This window comes from Lissotriton vulgaris, chromosome 1_2 (genome assembly GCF_964263255.1).
Source record: "Lissotriton vulgaris chromosome 1_2, aLisVul1.2, whole genome shotgun sequence".
Taxonomy (NCBI): domain Eukaryota; kingdom Metazoa; phylum Chordata; class Amphibia; order Caudata; family Salamandridae; genus Lissotriton; species Lissotriton vulgaris.
The window spans coordinates 99,056,517-99,072,979 of record NC_141686.1 but is presented as its reverse complement, the minus strand read 5'-3'; the positions used below and the strand labels follow the sequence as shown (position 1 = coordinate 99,072,979).

Genomic DNA, 16,463 nt, shown 5'->3' with positions numbered 1-16,463 from the left:
AGAGATGTCAGTGGTGTACAGGGGAGAACCAACCCAGTGATATATTTTATGTAGCACATTATGGTCAGGCAGAAGTTTGCTATTAGTCTGCACTGCCATGCCAAATGCAGGAAGGTCGCTTGGGGGGCACCACTGCGCCAGCAACAGTCATCATCGCAGAGATTATTTTGTGTAGTTGAATGGGTGTTTGGTACAGGCGATGTAAGTACTTAAAATGTATTAGCAGGAGATAGTAATTGGGCGACAAGCGCTCCAGCTGTTTACAACCAAGGTGGCATTGTTGATCTGTATCAGCTCCTCCTCCCATGCCCTACGTGAAGCCGGGGTAACGATTGGAGACTTCTTTTGTGTAATTTTGTAAATGCTGGAGAGGAGTTTGTGTCCTGATTCTATCGTCCGCAGGTTTTCTAATGCTGCCAATGTCTAATGTGGTGAATTTGCCCTTCCAGGATGCTCGAAGCTGATAGTATATTAATGTGTCTAGTGCAGAGGGAGTATCAGGGTCACACATTTGTTGTAGGGTGAGAAAGGTATCTGCTGGGTAGAGGTCACCACCATCTTTCAGGTTGTGGCTTGATGCGCGTTCTTGCGCCTTACAGTCCATTATTGGGGCGTACAGTGGGTTTTGGAGGAGAGCCGTAGACCGTGGTAGAGGTGCCACCTTAGCCACCTTGATTGCCACATGTGGTTGAAAGGGCGTGGGGTGCGCCCAGAAATGCAAGAATTGTGCCTGTGCACAGTAAGCGTATACGGCAAAGTCTGGATCAGCCATTCCCCCCTGCTCCTCTGGCAGCGTCCAGATTTCCCAAGCTATCCTCGGCTGTATTCCAACCCATACCAGTTCGATTATGAGCGACAATTATGAATTATCTTTAAATATTGTATTTGCATTGATCTTAATGGCATTCCATGGAGTCATGTAAATAAGTTCTGCTGGATACTTCTGCCTTCATATTCCTCACCTTTCGAGTATCCCAGGTGTCAGGTTGGTTCCGTAAATGTTTCTTCGCTCTTTCATGCCAGTAGAGATGCTGGCTCCATATCTGTGCCAGAAGCAATGCCCTTGTGATGTCACTGGGGCCATAAAGCGCCCACCCAGGCTGTGTGACTTCCGTTGTTATTTTGAGTGCATTTGTTGATGTGGAGCTCACTCTTAACCATACCTGTCAGGAATTCTTCATCTAAAAAAATGTTCAAAGCAGGTCTGCATGTCTTCCCCCAAGCATCCGGCTTTAAGCCTGGCAAAGATTGTTAGGGTGGGATGTCTATTACTAACCCCCAAGACATCTCCCTTTGGTGCCTCTTATTGTACCACGAGTCACATGCCTGCAACTCCTTTCAAAGTATGCATACAAAAGTCAATAAGGAGAGGGAACCCAAGCTCTTTATGGCATGGCCAGGGACGACCATCAAGGAAAGTTCAGGTCCCACCCTTGCTCGAGGTCACTAAAATCTCCGATTTTAGAGTCATTAAAAGAAATCAAGCACACAAACATGAGGCACGGTGAGCACAAGCAAGATGTTCCCCGACCCCACCAAACTTGTCTTCAGAGGTGTGGATTGGTAGTAGCATGGCCCCATCTGATCTGACACGAGCAGATCCTGGTCTGGCGCAGTTACTTTTCTTGTAGGGGTTTTCCCTGTAAAGTCCTAAACACTTGAATAGTCCTGCCCACGTGCCGGGACCCCGGAGCACTCCCTTAGATATATCTTCTCAAATAGATCTTTTTTGTCATTCTTCAGGAAGGCCTGCAAAGACACTTAAGAGATGGCAAAGACAATAATGCAGCCTAACTAACTAGGCTACACTTGCCACGACTTCATCTTGAAGTGAAAAAAGATGGCCAGTAAACTTATATTTTGCAATTTTTATCGAGTGTAACACAGAGAAAAGTCCCTTTCACAAAACTCCTTTTTTCAGGATAGAGATGAAAGGGTTGGACAGAGTAGCCCCATAGGATGCCATTATATTTCTCAAATTAGAAGCTGTGCCTTTAAGAATCTCCAGAGACCACCAGTATCCCATGATGCACAACCAGTAGTTACTTCAGTTCCTTTTTCCCTGGCGGTCCATTGTTGCATGAAGGTGTTGCCAATGGACAATCCCTGTTTGCAGGCTCTGTTATTTTTACAGGGGTCCGATAAGCTATTGTTATTGAACTTTTATAACACCATTGCTGCTGCTTCAGATGTTAGTAATATTTCTAGCTAGGTTTGTTTTTAAACATCATGAACTCGAAGTTTAATCGCAACTGATTCCTTATGATTGCTGGGGACCTTAAACTGCTCTTATGAGGGGACCCTTCTGTGTTCAATTCGCCCAATTCAGGATGTCCGCTGTGGGCGGGAATGCAGGTAGAGCATACCAAGCAGGGAGAATCACTCTAGTGGAAAAATTTGACCTGACTATGGCAATGTGCTGGGTGGGTCAGAGTGGGAGGTCTCTTGTTCCAACCTTCTCAGGGAGGGGGCGTGCATCCTACATTGTTTTTATTTATGTGTCTAATCCCTTTCTCCCCTTTTGACGGAGTTTCCAATTGATCCAGGGTTAACGGGACTCTGGAGCATTGAGCTCTACCAAATTTGTATTTTTTTTCATCAAAAATCTCTTCAGAATTTGACTACTAACCATTTCATTAGATGTCTTTGGTCTTTCTTTTCCCTTTGCTGTATTTTTCTGGCAGGAATTTCCACAGTTTTCAGACAAAAATGCCATCCCTTTTTGATAAGTGTCCAGACTGTGGAAGGAAGAAGGCCAAATCTGACTCTCATAGAGTGTGTATTTTTTGCCTTTCTGCTTCTCAGGTTCCTGATGCCTGCTCCATTTGTGAAACCTTTTACAGTCGCACCCTGCGTGAAAGAAGATTTGGCTTCAAGGAGCAGAAGAAAGAAGAAAATAGCTAGTCCAGTCAACAGGTGGGACTTTAGGGCGAGGAGAGGATCTCTACCAGGGCTCTGTCTTCAGCCTTGAGGGGCTCCGCAGAAGAAGAAGGGCTGAAAAATGGCGCCGGTCCCGGTAAACGTCGAAGACTAAGACGTAGAGATCTGGTATAGCACCGACCTGTTCACCATCGACTCGGGGCTCTGGGTCGAAACGGTGTAGACGTTCCACGTTGAGGAGACCTCCTCGTTCGCCGTCAAGAAACCCAACACCGTGAAGGTCGCCGTCGAACATTGTCTCGTCATTCAACGTACTCGCCATTGTCGATCGCAGTCACCAGCTCAGTCTTCTTCTCATCGACTGGATGATCAATCTACGCCTCCTCCGCCTCAGCCCCATCTCCTCCTGTACCTCCTCCTCCTGCACCTCAAAGGCCAAGGTCCAAGTCTCATACAAGGGACCGCTTTCAAAGACATAGACGTTCCTGAACTCGTTCCCATTGCCAACATCATGGTGGGAGATCACGCTCCAGACACACCAGAGACACGTCCTCTACGAATATTAGAAGATATTCCCCTACATTATCAGATTCTCCTCCTCAAAGGGTTTCTCCTATTGATGACATTGTGATGAAGTTTTGGTGCGTTGGGTTTCCCAACTGAACATCCAAATGTCCACTCCAATTCCATCAACCTCTGTGATTTTTGAGACTTTCCAACAGAGACAAGCATCTCGTTGTTTGCTTTCTCTGGTGCCAGGCTTATTAGAACTGGCAATGGAACTTTGTCTAACTCCTTCTTCCATTAATCTATCTCCTTCCAGACTGCAGAAGAAGTAGCGTCATCCAGACCAGGATCCCACGTTCCTGCCGACTGACCCAACTCCAGATTCTGTCATTGTGGTGGCAGAGAAAAACACAGCATACTATGGCTCCAACGTCCACAGTTCCACCCGACAAAGAAAGCCGTAAGATGGACTCAGTTGGGAGGAAGGTATGCAACACAGCAGCGACCTACATTAAAGCTGCTAGTGACACAGCCCTGCTGGGCAGATGTGACAGGGCACTGTGGGAGTCTCCAGCAGTTTGCAGGTCACCTACCTAGGGACAAAAGAGAGTATTTTAATGAGATCCTGATGGAAGGCCTTATGGTGTCTAACCATGTCATTAGTGCAGCGGTGGACACATCCCTTCTGTCTGTACATGGATATTACGACGGGGTGGCACTCAGACGATATTCATGGCTTCGCTTAACCTCACTTAAACCTGAAGCACAACAAGGTATCCTGAATCTGCCTTTTCAGGAACAACCCTTTTTGGCTCTCATGCAGATTAGGAGATGGAGACACTGAAGGTTGTTGGTCTTGAAAAACCCAAAGGGCAACATAAATCTTGCCGCTCTTTTTCACGCAGATACTCAACACTGAGGTTTCAAACCCCTCGCTGGTGTCGGGGCCGACAAACCAGTACCAACAATCTTACCAACCTTACCAAAAGCGACTACCAAGAGGAAGGTTAGGACAGCAACCTGCGCAAGGAGGCAAGACGCCTACAGGTTCCAAATCCTGAATCCTGTCTTCCCTCCTCTTCTGTTCCCCACTCTGCTAGGGGGAAGCATTCAACATTCCTTGGCAGAGTGGCAAAAAATAACACAAGACAATTGGTTTCTGAATATTGTTCTTAATGGATACTCTACGCTTCATTAGCCCTCCACCATCAATACCTCCAAGACAGTCAAGAATCCAACTGTGCCAAATACAAATGGAAGCCAACACTTTCTTACAAAAACAGGCGGTAGAACCAGTTCCTCCATTTCAAGGGGGCAAAGGGCTTTATGCAAGATTCCTTCTTGTCAAAAAGGACCAAAAACAAGTTCAGTCCCATTCTCAATTTAAAAAAGGCAAACAAGTGGATTCGGAGCGAGAGAATCCGAATTTTAGCATTACACCAGATCTACCCTCAACTACATCGACTGGATTGGTTATGTGCAATAGACCTGTAAGACGCATACTTCCATCATAAGAAAGCATCGCAAGTTCCTGAGGTTCACAGTGGGGAACAACCGCTAGCCATACTCTGTACTCCCATTCGGCCTGAAGTCAGCACCCAGGACCTTCTCCAAGTGCATTGCAGTGATTGCTGCCCATCTGAGGAAGCACAAAGTGTTTTGTCTGCCCCTACCTAGACGATTGGCTGATCAAGGCATCCACGTGTCTTGAAGCTCAACTACACTTCAATTAGACCTCAGACCTTCTCCTTCGTTTGGGTCTTCACATCAATCAAACAAAGTCTATCTCGACTCCTGTACAGTGCCTACAATATCTGGGAGCCTCCATCTATACTCGCACGGCAAATGTGTATCCTTCGGAGGAGAGACGCTTATCGATCCTTCAGAAGACTCAGGCTCTCATGACAATGTCTCACCCACCTGTGAAGAAGGTCTCTTCTCTTCTGGGCTCCATGGCGTCTTGTATGTTCCTCGAATGCTCGTCTCCACATGAGCCCCCTTCAAGAATGTCTGGTGGACCAATGGGACCAGTGACTAGGAGATTGGGAGGACTAGATTCAACTGTCACAACATGCCCTCCGGTCCATCAAATCGTGGCGTTTGCCCACCAATCTCCTACGAGGGATCCCCTTCCACAAGGAGATACCTACGCAAACCATAGTAACGGATGCCTCTCTCCTAGGATGGGGAGCACATACAGATCACCTTCAAATTCTGGGCAAATGGTCAGTAAAGGAATCCACTTATCACATCAATCTGCTAGAGCTATAAGCAGTTAATTTCGCTTCGAAAGCCTTTTAGCCATCATTCCGTGCCAGCTCCCTGCTTGTCCAGACAGACATACGACAACTATGTTCTACCTCAATAAGCAGGGAGGCTCACGATCCATACCGTTATCTAGGGAAGCCCAAACCATCTGGAAGTGGCTCTTAGCTAGAAATCTGACCCTAATAACAGCAACTCACTTCCCTGGTGTTCAAAATGCTCTGGCCGATGCTCTAAGCAGGCTCCTTCAGGAAAATCACGAGTGGGTCTTAAACGACAACGTGGTGCAAGATATATTCAAAAGATGGGGTACTCCAGAGGTCGATTTTGTTCACCACCGCAGAAAACAATAAATGCCAAAGCTTCGCCTCTAGGTCCTACCAACTCTGGGAATACCCTACGGATAAACTGGTCAGGCAGCTTTCTCCACACCTTTCCTCCAATCCCCCTGATCCCGGCAGTCCTTCTCAAGCTCTTGCAGTCACGCACCAAGATGATTCTCATAGCCCCGGAGTGGCCACGTCAGTGGTAGTTCACAGGCCTTCTTCACCGGTCTATCCATCCACATCTCAGGCTTCCATGCAAATCGGACCGAACGAAATTGAGAGGACAGATGGTGCACTCCAACCTCTTATACTTGAATTTGGCAGCATGGCTCCTCAGTTAGTGCAGTATGGGCACTTGAACTTATCTCAGGACTGCATGGACATCCTTAAGGAAGCTAAGCAGCCATCCACACGCTCCGCCTTTGCCTATAAATGGAAGAGATTCTGTAGCTGGTGTTCATCGAAGAATGAGGATACTACTTATTGCCAGGAAGATGTCATCCTTCCATACTTGCTTCATCTAGCACAATCTGGCGTTCAATTTTTTTCCATTAAGGTTCACCTTGCAGCTCTGACTACTTACAGGAAATGCCCTTCACAAACTTCCTTTTCTAGAATTCCTGTCATTAGCGATTTCTTTGGAGGTTTAAAGAAAGTTTTTCCTCCCATTAGAAGTCCTTCCCCTCCTTGGGAGTTTAATGTGGTTCTTTATCGGCTAATGCAAGAACCCTTTCAACCTATTCATAAGGCTACACTTCAGCTTCTGTCTTGGAAGACCGCATTGCTTGTGGCTATCACTTCCACCCGCAGGGTAAGCGAAATCCAGGCACTTTGCTGTCAAGAACCATACACAGTTTTCCATACATCTAAAGTGGTCATGAGTACTCATCCGAAATTCCTTCCTACTGTAATTTCGGACTTTCATGTCAATCAAACTATTTACTTGCCTATATTTTCCAGTATCCTTCTTCTCCAGCGGAGAGATCACCTTATTCCCTGGATGTTAGAAAAGTTTTGAAGTTCTATTTGGACAAAACTCAAAATCTAGGGGAATCAGATCAGTTATTTGTAAACTATGGCTCTCTACGTACAGGTCTAGCGAGCTCCAAGCAATCCATCTCCAGATGGATTGTTTCCTGTATTTTACTCTCGTTACCAGAAAGCCAACAAAACTCTAGTTAGTAAGCCTAGGGCTCACTCTATCAGAGGAAAGGCAGCTATTGCGGCCTTGCTTCAAGATTTGTAAGGCTGCCACCTGGAAGTCAGTCAATACATTCACAAAGCACTACTTCCGGGACTCTAATGCCAAGGCAGATGCTCAAGTCGGACAGGCTTCCCTTCGGAACCTGTTTGCTTAAACTGGCATGTCAATTCTCTGTCTCTTCCATAGCATGTTTTTTTTATAGGGATGGGCTTGCTAGTCTATTCAAGTGCTTATGACTATACACGGAAATCCCCTACAAGAGAAGGAATAGTTTCTTACTTGTAACTCCAGTTCGCTTGTAGGGGTATTGCCGTGATAAGTCATAAGCAACCTTCCCGCCTCCTTGGTGGAATAGACTGACATATTCATGACATAGACTAGGCATTCACTTTTCTACGCCTTCAAAAAGAACTGAAGTAACTGCTGCTGGCTGTGCCTCATGGGATGCTGGTGGTCTCTGGAGATTCTTAAAGGCACAGCTTCTATTTCGAGACATATAATTGCATCCTATGGGGCTACTCTGGCCAACCCTTTCATCTATCATGAAAAAATTAGTTTTGTGAAGGGTAGTTTTCTCTGTGTGTTAAACTCAATAAAAATGTCAAAATACAAGTTTACTGGCTATCTTTTTTCACTTCAAGATGAAGCAGTGGCCAGTGCAGCCTAGTTAGTTAGGCTGCATTTTTATCTTTTCTATCACTTAAGTGTCTTTGCAGGCCTTCCTGAAGAAAGGCGAAAAATATCTAAGGAAGTGCTTTGGGGGCCTGGCACATGGGCGGGACTATTCAAGTGCTTATGACTTATCACAGAACTACCTCTGCAAGAGAACTGGAGTTAAAGGTAAGAAACTATTCCTTCCTCTAGCCCCGATGCAGGATCCACTTCAGGACCTAGAGTCCCACAGGCGTATCTGGTGGTTCAAGCACATATCTTGATATTTTTTAACACTATCTTTGTGGTGTTAAGGAGAACAATGGCGCCATCCTTGTCCCCTCCCCAAGGAGTGCCTTTAGTGCCCTTTTTCCCCTTTTGCAACATTTGTTCCCTACAGCATTGCCTTTGATTTCATCACCACCAATACTGCTGTTTGTGCCACAGGCACTTGCTCCTTCTTCTGCACCAATAACTGCGATCCCAAAGTCCATCTCCAAGGACAGAAATCCTCATCTGGAGCCTAAGGTAATGCTGCTAAGATCCAGGAGGGAGGCCCAGGTTCACCTAGAGGAGTAACAGAATAGAGAGCAGCAGGCATGTGCATCTTGTAGGTAGACACTACATGTTTTTTTGTTTGTTGTTTTTTGCAGGGATTCTGAAACTCTAAACAAACCAAGAACTGAAGACGATATGAAGCTATCCCACTATTTGCTCTGAACTCAAATGAATATCAGTCTGGGTAAGGCCAGTGGCATAGACACATCTTCGGCGTTAGAGATGCTGAATCCATCATGACCACTCTCGCCAGAAGTGAGTTCATTCTCCTCAGTGGTTCAGAAACAGTTGAGGTTTATTAGCTGCCTCTTTCCTATGTTGAGACCAAGACTAACTTATTCGTAGTCTTTGACACAGGCAGCTGAACCTCTTTTACCATTTGATGAAACCATGCTAGACCCTGTTCTGGCTGCCTGGAATAGGCCATCACTTTCTCTGGCGGTTAGTTGGGTCATAGCCAGGCGCTATCGTCCTGCTGCAGATAACTCTATCTTTCTCTCAACACATCTATTTCTTAATAGCCTGGCGCTTTGGACTTGATCATCCTGTCCTCTCCTAGAGCTTTCCCTACAGCTTCAGGAGACCTGGAATCAAAAAATCTGGAGGCTGTAGGTATGAAGGTTTTCTCCACAGGGAGTTTACCCTTGAAGTTGTTCAACATGTATGGCAAGTCTAGTTGTTACAAACCTTCCATATCCTCTGCAGGGACATTTCTCAGAGCTGATGCAGAGTTTAGCAGATGGCTTGATGTCAAATCGTCCAGTCAGGTTTCGAAACTGCAGCCTCAGTAGGTAGAGTCATGGGTTTGTCAGTGACTTTCAGACAACATGCCTGGTTTAGGACGCTTGGTTTCTCCCCAAATGTCCAGTCCACTCTCACACGCCAATGCAAGCCACAGTAGCCCCAACCGCAATTCCAGAGTCCCACAGAGGAAGCCTCTCTAATTGACCTTTGTCTGTTCACAAGAGATCGGTTGTCCTCATTTCTACAAGTCTGGAAGGCCATAACTTCGGTCCAGTGGGTTCTTCAAAATGTAGAAAGTGACATGCCCTACCCATTCAGAAAGGTTTCTTCCCACATTCCCCCTTGCTGTTCTTGTCCCCTTCCTCATTTTGCAACAGGTGACAGCCCTGCTAGAAAAAACTGTGGTGGAATTAGTGCTGTAGCAGAAAATGTAACTGGGATTCTTTTGTCTGTACATCCCCTTTCCCAAGAAACATGGCAGACTTTACCCAATCCTAGATCTCAGATCTTGAATCTCTTCTCAACAAGGCGCAATTCAAAATGCGGTCCCTGGATCAGGTTCTTTTGACTCTGGAAGCAGGGGACTAAATGGTGTCCCTAGATTTGAAGGACGTATATTTCCTTATACTGATCATGCAGTTGCAAAGGAGGTTTTGTGGTGTGGTCCACACACTACCAATTAATGGTCCTCACTTTTGAATCACTTCTGGCCTTTTCTCCTACTGAGAGGAACTTTGACTTTCAGGATATGATTCTAATGTGTTGGAAAGGCACTCAGATTTCAGTCCTCTGAATCTAGTGCCTGCTAAGTCTGCTGCCATCTTGCATCCAGCAGGCAGTGGTTTCTGCAGTGGGTCGATATGTCAGACACAATTATGATCTCCTCGGACACTGCAGTAGTTCTCACCCACATCTAGTGTGGTGTGGATGAGAACCTTGTGGCAGGGATGTCCTTCTGTCCAGTGTAGGCCATGGTGTTAATAGATGCTTTAGGATGGAGTGATCATCTGGAGGAGCTGAAAGTTGGAGGCCTCTGGGCTACAGGAGAGCACATTCTGCACCTCAACCTGCTGAAACCAAGCTATTCCGTTGGCACTCAAGTCATTACTTCCTTCCCTTACCAATCAGCCTGTCCAGATCTTGACAGACAATCATTCACAATTTTTTATGTCAGCAAACACGGACGAGTGGAGTCCCAGCGTCTGTCGAAGTCTTGTGGCGTTTAGTTGGTAGTGAGCCCTCTGGCTGCTTGCTGAACTCCAGATCCGACTGCTCATTGAACTCTTGCTGACCACGAGTGGCATCTCCAGCTCGAGGTGGTGCATTATATCTTTGGTCAGTGGGGCACTCCTCAGGTGGACTTGTTTTGACACTCACAGCAACACACATTGCCAGTAGTTATGTGCCCTCCAGTATCCTTGCAAAAGGAGCCTTGGGCAAGCATTTTGGTTGCAGTGGAATTCTCCTCAGCACACAATATTTTCTCCTATACCCTTGATTCCTTGTGTTATGCGAAAGATTTACCAAGGGCCCAAACCCCCCTCATTTTACCGGATTGGTAGAGAAATGTTTGGTACGCAGACCTCCTGCTCTTCTGCCAGTGCCCCTCCTCCTGTCTTTCTCTCATAGTGGACATGGCAGCCATTCTCTCCTATAAAAGGAGATGGTTCTGTACTCCAAACTCGAAAGCATACTTCTTCATGCCTAAGGATTGTGCAGGGTCGCCACCTTTCCAGCTGCCACTGGAGATGGTAGGAGTTATGCTCTCTGCTTGCTGTGACTCCACTAAAACAGTGTACTATGGAAGGTGGAAAAGTTTTTGTCTCTTGGTTTGCTGAGAATACTGTGGACCCTTTGAATGCCTGGTTATTGGACATCCTCAGATTTACACACACTAGCTCTGCGTAGCTGTAGTGTAAGAACTGTCAAAGGATATGTGGTAGCCTTGTCAGCATTTTTCTGTCCCAACCAACCAACACTGTTTACGGCACAGATTGTGGTACACTTTCTGAAGCGCTTCACAAACCTGTACCTTCCCACTCCTTTTGTCATGCCGCAATTTTGTTTTGATGTTAGTAATGGGAATTCCTTTTGAGCCCCTTCATATTTATCAACAAACTATTGACTTTCAGAATAGTTTTTTTTGCAATTGATTTGGTGACAAGCATCAGTTAATTGCAAGCCCTGAACTTATATCCTTTCTTTTGTTTCTTTCTCAACAAGTTGTTTGAAACCAGAGCTGCTTTCCTAGCTAAGATGGTCAAGGGGGTCATGCTTACATCTTGCATCAGTCCATTACCCTAACTTCTTTTCAGTCTTCTCCAAATCCCACTGAGGAGGAGGAAAGGCCACATAGGCTGGCTTTAGAAATGTTAAGTGGGCACGTAGTAAGAAGGGTAATGCCACCAAGAAAAGAACTTCAGTGAGGTAGAGTATTTTATGAATCAAGATGTGCTATGCGTGCGCACACAAAGTGTGTGTACCCTCAAACATACACACTACTCAGCCCTCCCCCCCCCAGATATGCACGCTTGTTAATCTTTTTGAAGGCAGAAGAACCTGCAGGTAGCAGTGTCCTTAAGTAGAAAATGTTACTTGCCTTCAGTAGTAATCTTTTTGATGGGTACTCTTTTCTACCTGGCGATTTCTCACTTATACCACCCTCTTCCCCATCTTGAAGAATGGTTGTCGGCCATGTTAAATTGATGCTCTGTGTCCTTAGAGAATTGATGTTTTTCTTTTCGCTACTTGGTGAGAAACAATGAATGGGAAACTGTCAGGCTGCCAGGATAGGTGCTATGTCTTCAGTGACGTCACAACGGTGTTGCTTCTAGCACCAATCTGTGGTTAGCCTCTTCTGTCATTATGGGAGAGCTTTGAAAAATTACCAGAACCAGTCTGGCACCTGCAATACTCAAAAGTTGAATAATCTGCAGATAGATAATGGCATCCACCAAACAAATCGTTACCAAAGGTTTTGATATGTGAATTGTTGGGATGCATCAAGAAAGGCATTGTTTAAACCAATTATAAATTCCTGTTTAATTAGTTTTGTTTGGTTCCAGGTGCGCCACTTGTATAATACCAATGAACTGAAAGACTTTCAGGTTGAGATGGAGAATCTAGTAAATTCAAGAACCCCCAGACTGGGGCGCAATGGTGAGTATTTTTTTACAAACTGTTTTCACAACACTTCTGATGTTAATGCAGATTTAATTAATTGCTCATGTTGATATGAAAACTGTATCTTTTTCATAACACAACAACCTTTTGTTTGATTTGTGCAATGAATGAACCACTAGTCAATATGTCTGGTGCTTACTTATCACTTTTGAGCACATTTCTGTATCGTATTGGTAAATATTGTGAAAGGAGGCCATTATATGCATAGGGTGAACCATGCCTTGTGCCTCAGTTAATGGCAGCATGTGAAATCTGCTTCACCTGTTGTAGCTCGATCATATCATTGACTACTGGATCATAAGAGAAAATTAGTCGGCCAGTTGACAAAAATAGTGGTCTCCTGGATAAATGCGCTTCAGCTGCCTTTGACAGATTTTACTACTTTGAATGCTGTATGAGCATGAGTGTTTTAATGGTGGCAGAAACCCTTTAACTTTAGAATAACAAGTTGAATAATTTTCTAAGTTCACACACCCAATTATTTTTTTTCTCAGTGTATGAAGCCCTTTCTGTTTCTTTTTTTTCTAGAATCTGTTGCCCGTTCCAGTAAGTTGCTGGGCTGGTGTCAAAAATTGACAGAAGGGTACGCAGGTGTAAATGTGACTGACCTCACCATGTCATGGAAGAGTGGCTTGGCACTGTGTGCAATCATTCACAAATGCCGTCCTGACCTCATGTAAGTCATATGTTCGCATCTGTCATTTATTGTCTTAAACCTCCACACAAAAATTTGATTTGATACCCTATGGCAGGTACACAGAAAACTATCTTGTGTTGAAATCCTTGATAATGCACTAGGTCATCATTTGCATAACCCTGTTGTTTCATTTTACCAGCAGTTAACCCTTTTACTGTGCAGTGGTACACGCCATCATTTCTTCCAGCTGGCATCATGCCCTCAGTTACGTTCACTACAGGACCCTACTTACATTGATCACTTAGGTGTCCAGGACCTGAGAGCCAGACACTTCTACAATTTTTTATTAGCAATTTCAATCATTAAGAGATTTTTAGTAATCATATATACCTAATATGACCAATGGAATTCAGCCTTGTCAGTGTTTATCAGGGCGACTGGAATTATGTGATTGTGCGGCTGTGGCAATTTTTGCATAATTATAGTTTCGACACATTTGCAACATAATCCATCATCTGCAGATTTCAACAAAAAATTATTTTGTTTCTAGCTTAAAAATTACTAAAAATACAGCAGCACGTGTTACTGCGTAGTGGAAGGCCCTTTGCAAAGGTGGACTAGACACCTTTCAGTTGCTTATTGCTATATTTGCTTATTAAATTCTTCGGTGCTCAGGAAGGCCCCCGGCCGTCACGCGTCACAGTGGGTGTGTGCTAACGACGGCCGGGGGCCGTGCGAACCCCACCCATTCTCTATTTCGCCCGCACAGTGTGAAAATTCGGCCAGCGCGCATGGGGTTAAACTGGTACTAATGAGGTGCACTCAATGCCCAGCCAGTGTTAACAAGTGTAAAAAGTAAAAAATAATGAAGTAATCCTATTACAAAAAGTGCTGCTTTATACTGCATAATTTGCCTTTTCTTGCCGCATAATTTACTCAACCTTGTCGCAAAATTTGGCCCTCTTCTGACGCATAATTCCAGTGGCATTGGTTATTACTAGCAGTTCCTTTTGGTCATTGATGCATCGTGCAGAGACCTCTGTTTTACTTTCTGTATTGTATGGATAAGGCCTATTGTAACTTCTGTGTCAACAGATAATTGGTGTAGCAATGATCATGTATTGTAGGTACATTAACACTTGTACTAGTAGTTAGAAATCCTGTGCTTTAATGATGTGTGCTTCAATTGCAAGTATTTTAAAAACATCATTTACATTTGTGCTTCCGACATTTCTCCCAGGTGCTAGGTTGCTGATAGCATTGTGTGCTCCTCATTTGCATCTTTCAAAGACCTAATATTTTAAAATCTTTCAATGAAGTAGGAGGAAGGTCTGCTTCATAAAATCCATCGCTTCTCAACTGATCATACGTACCGCCAAAATAAGACTCAAGTGCTTTCTCCCATTAATAGAGGCTTATTTTCACCTGAAATTGTATGATTGGGCTCCTTAAGAAACCTCTACTTGACCCATGTGATATAACAATAATGATTTATCTATCATGGAGGTTTATGTTGATAGTGGTGATTTCTTTCCCAGTGATCCTCTATTAGGTCCATCCTGTTGTTTATCTTTCATCACAGTGTTATTATTTATCTTTTTTTCCAATGCTCTTTTTATCATGGTGTATTTATTGCAATTGCACTTTTATGGTCTTTCGACCGAAATAAAGTATATACATACTTAAGACAGTCTTCGCTCAAAGTGCTGAAGTGTTGGCATTTCACAGTATATGTTTAACAGTGTTCATCAATCTTGTTTTACAGTTGCGTTTATCACATTCCCATAGAGGAAGATTTCAACGGCCATGACATATAATTGGCAAGCCCAACCTCCACTTTAGTATAAAGCATATCAAGTCCTTAATATAAACAAACACCATGTGAAAATACCTTCATTAGTTTTATGGCTTGTTACTCTATACTAGAGACTCTCTTGCAATACTTGAAAATTTTAGATGGATCAATTTAAAAAATGTATTCGTCTTTATTTTATATCCATTAGTTGATTCAGCCCCCTCTCCATTTTGTATATCGCCATAATCCTGCATTTTCTATTGAATAATATGAGTATCTCGCAGACAATGATTACTTGGTAAATTAGTCTGAGCCTTTTCTCTTAGTCGCGAGCAAGCAATGAGTTAATAGTGCTTTAAATTTTGCAGCAAACTAACAGAGGCCCTTCCTACTTGAACTGTTAAAGACTTAAAGTTCAGTTGTTTGTATTACAGAACTTCTACTATAAATCTAAGCTTATTTTCACAGTTTTCCTTCCAACATTTCAGTTTCTAGATTATGTAGGGCTGCGATCTGAAGACCATAAAAAGCAGTTGGGACCACATTTCCTTGTTAAGTGAGGGGAAATTCTGATATCCAAGAGGTCTTGTGATTGTTGAATAAAGCAGCCCTCAAGACGATGGACCTCTATTGGTCACTTCTGGTAAGAACATTTTTCTCGTGAAAAGCAGGAACCCAATCATGTCATTTGCAGACCACAGCAGGAGACCCTTTTTTGCAGACCGAAGATTCAAGTGATAAATACCTTAATAGGCTGGGCTTGACTGCTTCATTATGGCAGTCAGCTAAGTTGAAGGGGAGGCTAAAGGGAAACACTGTCTTATCCAGTATTAGGGGTGTCTTTCATAGATTCACATGCCTGAATCATTCCCCGTCAGAATGGGAGTCCCCGGTACATACATAAAGTAATGTCCCATAGACATATAGATAAATAGGCCTAAAGGCCCCACATTAGTAACATATCAATGCCCTTTTGTAGAAAGGACCAAACTCTAGAAAAGAGCTAATCAGCTGTCACCTCCCTCTAAAACCCTCCTGGAAGGAGCCTCAGTCCCTCAGATTTTCATACGTACAATGCTGCTAAGGGAGTCTCCTCTGAGCTCTGTTCAGTTTTTTCTTCACAACTGGTTTCCAGTGTTCTTTGGTGTTTTTATTCTGTTCCATCTGTGATTGCTAATATCCTCATGGCTCAGACACCAAAAAAGGGTCTTTTTAGGTCCTGTGGTTCCTGTGGAAAGAAGAGGCTGCAATAGATGACCAACATCAAGACTGTCTGTATTGCCTGTATCCAGACCATTCTTCCAAGGACTGCAAGGTATGTTGTACCTTTTCCACTAAAACCCTCAAAGATCGTGAGGGACGCCTCTTAATTTGGCTCCAGAGGCTAAAAGACAGGGACCACTTGGAGTCTTCTGAGGAAAGTGAAGGTTCTTCAGTCTCTTCCAAGTCTTCACTAAAGAGACAAAGGGTGGCTTCTCCTAACCCTACGGTACCTACTCAAAAGAAGGCATCAAAAAAGTCTTCAGAGGTTCTCTCCAACGCTACTTCTGCAAAGGTTTCTCTCAGGACGTTCCCACCTTCAAAAAGCCTACTTCGACTCAGTCGATGACATCTTCATCATCGAGGAGAGCTATGTCTACTGCATTGTATGTGACAACATAGACGACTACTGTTTCTACGTCAATGGCATCGTCGTCATTTTCCTCGTCAACC

The 16,463-nt window shown here is 44.2% G+C and overlaps 1 protein-coding gene across 10 annotated transcripts in view; it reads left to right on the top strand.

Annotated features, from left to right (window-relative positions):
* The window catches only part of MICAL3 (microtubule associated monooxygenase, calponin and LIM domain containing 3), a 2,050,293-nt gene that overhangs the window by 664,045 nt on the left and 1,369,785 nt on the right, over window positions 1-16,463 (top strand). For all 10 annotated transcript variants that reach the window (XM_086952901.1, XM_086952911.1, XM_086952910.1 and 7 more), the window contains 2 exons: window positions 12,201-12,294; window positions 12,847-12,994. In XM_086952901.1, coding sequence (XP_086809027.1) covers window positions 12,201-12,294; window positions 12,847-12,994 — 242 coding nt within the window. The remainder of the gene's footprint in view (window positions 1-12,200; window positions 12,295-12,846; window positions 12,995-16,463) is intronic.